We start from the raw sequence: 5,350 nt of genomic DNA, 5'->3' as shown, positions 1-5,350 counted from the left end.
ATGTCGACAATTACATTTATATTATGTTTTCACATGTTGGCCAATGCATTCATGATAATCGTGTGCATATTCGGCATATATCTGTCATAGATTGTGATGAAACAAAAGCATGGTCACAGAGAGTTCTTGTACATATCAATTGACCAATGAAAGAGTTTCAAGCAATCTCAAACGTCGAACCTGAGTACGAAAGTGTAATTCTTAACTACGATTATTATTTGTGAGAAAAATATATACCTCCAACGTCTACATGATTTAGTAAAAAGATTTGGTATAAAGAGAAACGTGGTGATGAGACGATCCTTAAATGCTTTGTCACCCTGTAAAAGAGGAGGATAATTTTGTGAAACTATTTGATACTTGTGCGGCAAAGCAACCAAAGGCAAATGTCAGCAAATGCAAACTTTCGGTAGAAGACGAAATGTGCAAGAAAAATATTTGTATAAAGTACTCGATTTTTTTGTGTACATACCATGATATTTCATCTTTCACACCTGCACCCTATACTCTCTTGCAATGCAACTAGCGATAAAGTGCGTTTTTAATTGAGGTTTGTGAGAAGTTTCACTGTTTTACACTAAAATTTATACTTTTCTTTTGAGAGATGCAAAAAGTTCACATGTTGTTTTGGAAAGAGCATAGCACTAGAACTTCCGCTCCACAAATGTTGGTGTATGTGCTTGGTTGCTACGGCGTTGTATATACATGTACAAGAATAGTGAAATGTTATGGACATTAATGTAATACCAAAATCTCAATTTTTTAATAATTACCATCTTCCTAAATAATCGCGTTGACTCTTGATGATACCATGCAAAATTATTTCAGCTGATAGAAAGATGTATAGTCGGTAGAGTTCATATATATCAGAAAAAACATAAACAAAATCAGTCCCGTTGTCCTAATTTGATTTTTTTCTGAATTTTAAAATGTTAAAGAATGAGTTTGGGTATTAGAGTTTGCTTGCAGACCTGTCAAAAAAAAAGTTTAGTGTTTGAACTGTGTGCATGTGGGAGATGTTTTTGGATTAGATTTTGACAGCAGTAAAGGTATGATGAGAGAGAAAAGAGGCGAAACGTAAAGAATGTGTGTGTGTGGGGGGGGGGGAGTGAGAGAAAGAAAGACGGAGAAATAAGGAAAGAAAAATATAAATAGAGACATGGAAATAGGACAAAAAAGTCAAATTGTGTTCGCTTAAACAGCGCAAAGGATGGTAGGACAGTATTACGTGGAGCCATTTGGTTGTTGGGTTGAACGTTTTTACGGCTACAGGACATGTATCTACCGCCTCTTTTGTTAGACGAAGATTAATAATATAATTATTGAACTGTAATATAAGTGTGCGCAATCAGTTTTTAGAACATATAGCCAATAAAATAATGTTGCAAAAAATCAAAATGACTTTTAAAAAAACCGGACAACCCTGTGTTTTTACACATCAGGCACACTATGATTTGTCTCACGACGCCATTAGTTTACGAGGAAAAAAATATCAAGACTTTTTCCTGACACCGTGAATGGAATAAAGCATATTGGAATGAATATCGCTGCAATAATCATCCTAATAGCATTACAATATCGGATTCAATCAGGCAAATTATGATGTCACAAGATGCATCAAGAGAAAATACATTAAATTTGTTGGCTTGAAAGCACAGTTGAATGAAAGACTAGATAAAAGCAAGCATCGTTTCTTTCTAGAGAGGTGTTTTGACTGCCAATAAACAATCTTCCACGATATAGGTGTGGAAATGCAAGCAGAACTGTCTGACTTAAATAACGACATTTTAACCTTCAAAGCTCTTCAACATGGATGCAGCTATGTTTAGTATTGGCAACTCATCTTCGGCATCGGATAATGAAACTGTTGTCATCGCTTCTAATGAAGATTTGTATTCTTACGCTGAGAGAGTTGTCGCGGCAGTAATTTGTTCAATTATTTGCATATTTGGATCAATAGGAAACTCTTTGGTAATCATTGCTGTTTTACTGTCACGAAAACTACACACACCGCCAAATGTCTTCGTTGTAAGTCTTGCAACTGCAGATTTACTCACGAGTTTATTTTTAATTTGGGATGTAGTCGCTTTGCTCAGCTCTGATGGGTGGCCCCTGCCCAACGCAAAATGGCTGTGCACGATGACTAGTTTTGTTATTTTCGTCTGCATTGGAACCAGTCTATCAAATTTAGCAGCAATTTCACTTAATAGATATATACTTATTACAAAACCATATAGAACCTATCAAAGGATATACTCGCCTGTAAACATAGGACTCATGGTGATTTTCACGTGGATATGCCCAAATTTGTTGTCATTGTTGCTTTCACTTACTAAAATCGTTGGTTTTGGGTACAATAGGAAATACTTCATTTGTTGTCATTTTGGACAGCAACCTGAAGACGAGCTTCTGTTTATACTTTCCGATGTGTTATTAATTTTTATTGTCCTCGTTGTAGTTGTTCTGAGCTATATTTTTGTTCTCAAACACGTGAGACAACATTTTAAAGGAAAACGACGCCGTGAAGTTCAAGGTATAGTCATGCAAGCTTCAACATCGGGCAATGACACTGAAAGACAAGATCGACAAAGATCAACTACTGCAGAGAATTCGATCTCTCAGCCTGACCCCTCAGGTCAGCCAATTCGCAGGAGGGAGAATTATAAAGATCTTCAAGTTACAAAGAATCTGTTGCTTGTGGTTGTTGTTTTCTTTGTGTGTTTTTTGCCTTATAGTTTCCTCATCATTTTTCCTAGGAGCGATTCGTTTCATTTGTATGCTATATTATTAGCACTAATGAATTCATGCGTCAACCCTGTCATATACGCCCGTCGTCATCCGCACTTTAAGATAGTTCTGAGTGCGATGATCAAATGCCAGTATCAAAACATACCAGAACCTACGGGTATCGCAAAGAGATTCTTTTCGAGAGGAATTAATCCAATCCTGTAGCTATCTCTTTGAACATAAGGAAACTAATTTAATTGCAAAGCTGGAACAAGAAACAATCACAACGGCTTTTAAATGCAACCAATAATACATTGATACAATGACTTGTTGACTTTCATACTGCATATTCCAGATTTTAAAGAATGTACTTAGCATCGTTGGGCAGGAAACCTCCTATGTGTCTTTGGCCCCTGAACATGTTTAAAGCAAAATTGCCAACAGGTTACACAGGAGGTTTTGCTTTAAACATGTTCAAGGGCAAAGGACACATATATTTTTCCTGTCCAACGACGATGTAAACTAAACTGCTACCAGAGGCCGACAAATGAATGTCAAATATTTCCTGACGTTGCTAAATTCGGCATGTTAAATGTCTTTCTAATAGTCGACGACTGCATTATTCATGCTATTTCGGGATGTCGACAAATTCTCCATGCAAAATGTTTCCAGATGTCGACAATTATTTTCATTCTAAATGTTCCTACATGCATAGACGGTACGCCAAGGAACTGAAGTCATAGATGGTATCCGCCAAGGAACTGATGTCACAGACGGTATTCGCCAAGCAACTAATGTCATAGACCGTGGTGAAAAACACGGAATAAGTTAAAAGAGTATTTCGTAATCCTAGCATTCTCTTTTTATGACATTTTTCAGTTGATATCCACATATTTTTGCTAAATGTATTTATTAATCGGGAAGAATTTGTTTGTACATAATCATTATGTAGCCAGCGGTTTCCAGTGGTATAAAAATCTCAACAAGTGGGCTGAGGTTGCGGATCACGAAAAAGTCAAAATAAGTTCTTGTACAGATCAATATAAGTGAATGTAATATTTGTATGCCATCTGTTTCATGAACGTGGAACTTGAGTATGAAAGTGTCATTCTTAACTGTGATTATTTTTGTGAACTAAACATACGTTCAAGGAGGCTGGCCGTGACTAGAATAGGGGACACGTTAATTAATTAATATAAATAATAATAAAACATTTAGTCAAATAAGTTGTGTATTAAGATAACGTGGTGAGACGAGCTTTAAATGTTTTGTCACCAAAAGAGAGCACAAAGTTGGCAGCCTGGGCATTTGGTAGATTGAAAAATACCATCTGGTCTAACCATGACATCACCAGATCGCTGAAAGTATTAAAGGATCTACCAGTCCCTCATCCTCCCTATTGCTACCTATTCGCTACTTGCACGGTTCCGCCATTATGCACTATGTGCGGGGAGAGCCTCGAACTGGCAGCATACATGAATGGGAATTGAACTAGTCATAACGTTCTGTGTAAGGTTACATAATTCTTCCTTTCATGTATGCTGCCAGTTCGAGGCTCTCCCCGCACATAGTGCATAATGGCGGAACCGTGCAAGTAGCGAATGGGTGAGAATCATGGGCGCTACGTGAATCCGATCGACACAGACTGGATGTCTTTGAAATGCGATGCCTTAGGGCAATGCTTGGAGTTTCCCTACTTGACAAAATCCGCAACAATTCCATCAGACAGAGTCTCAACATCACTAGCTCCATCAATGATGTTATCTGCCGGAGACGTTTGAAATGGGCTGGGCACATCTTCAGGATGCCTCTACATCGGCTTCCCCACCAAGCTTACATTAATGACTTCAGCAAGAAAAGACCACGAGGTCGTCCACCAACCAGATGGAAGGACCAAATTCAGAGGGACCCAGCAAACACAAAAACGTTTTAAAAACGTTTTAAATAAGTTATATTTTGGCTTTTGGTTTAGGTAAAAACGTTTTAATAACATTAAAATGTCGGGTTATATAAAGGTCATGATAACGTTTTTAAACGTTTTGTATGAAAACACACTACAACAATATTTTTAAATGTTTTCCAAAAATGTTATTGTAAACTATTTTTGCAAACATTTTTGCCAAATATTGTGTCAATACTTAAATAACATTATGTTAAAATATTTGAACCCAGCAAGCACAGAAATGTTCTTAAAATGGTTTTTTCAAAACCTTTTAATAACATTTAAATGTCGGGTTACAAAAAGGTCAAGGAAACGTTTTTAAAACGTTATAGAAAATATTTTGGGCAAACATTTTTCGCAAAATATTTTTTCAACCCCAAAATAACATTTTGTTTAGAATGTTTTGTATCAAATTTTCAAGAATGTTTTTGGAATGTTATTAAAACGTTTTTATACCCTTTATATAACCCGACATTTAAACGTTTTCTGTTAAACATTTTTGTTTGCTGAGCAGTAGATTATCATAAAATGTTTTTTAAGGTTATGAAAACGTTTTATACTCTTAATATACCCTTTATATAACCCGACATTTAAACGTTTTCTGACAACCTTTTACAGTATAACCTTTTGCGAATGATGTCGAAAACGGTTTGTGTTTGCTGGGGACTTGGGTATGACCCC

The 5,350-nt window shown here is 36.4% G+C and overlaps 1 protein-coding gene across 1 annotated transcript; it reads left to right on the top strand.

Annotated features, from left to right (window-relative positions):
* Positions 1 to 1,809: 1,809 nt before the first annotated feature.
* Positions 1,810 to 2,952, top strand: LOC140150228 (probable G-protein coupled receptor No18). Its single transcript, XM_072172234.1, has one exon. The coding sequence runs from the start codon at positions 1,810 to 1,812 to the stop codon at positions 2,950 to 2,952; it is 1,143 nt and encodes a 380-aa protein (XP_072028335.1).
* The last annotated feature ends 2,398 nt before the right edge of the window (positions 2,953 to 5,350 follow it).

The sequence above is a fragment of the Amphiura filiformis genome, chromosome 4, assembly GCF_039555335.1.
Source record: "Amphiura filiformis chromosome 4, Afil_fr2py, whole genome shotgun sequence".
Taxonomy (NCBI): Eukaryota; Metazoa; Echinodermata; class Ophiuroidea; order Amphilepidida; family Amphiuridae; genus Amphiura; species Amphiura filiformis.
Note: the sequence above shows the minus strand (reverse complement) of the source record. Positions and strands in the feature narration are given on the sequence as shown.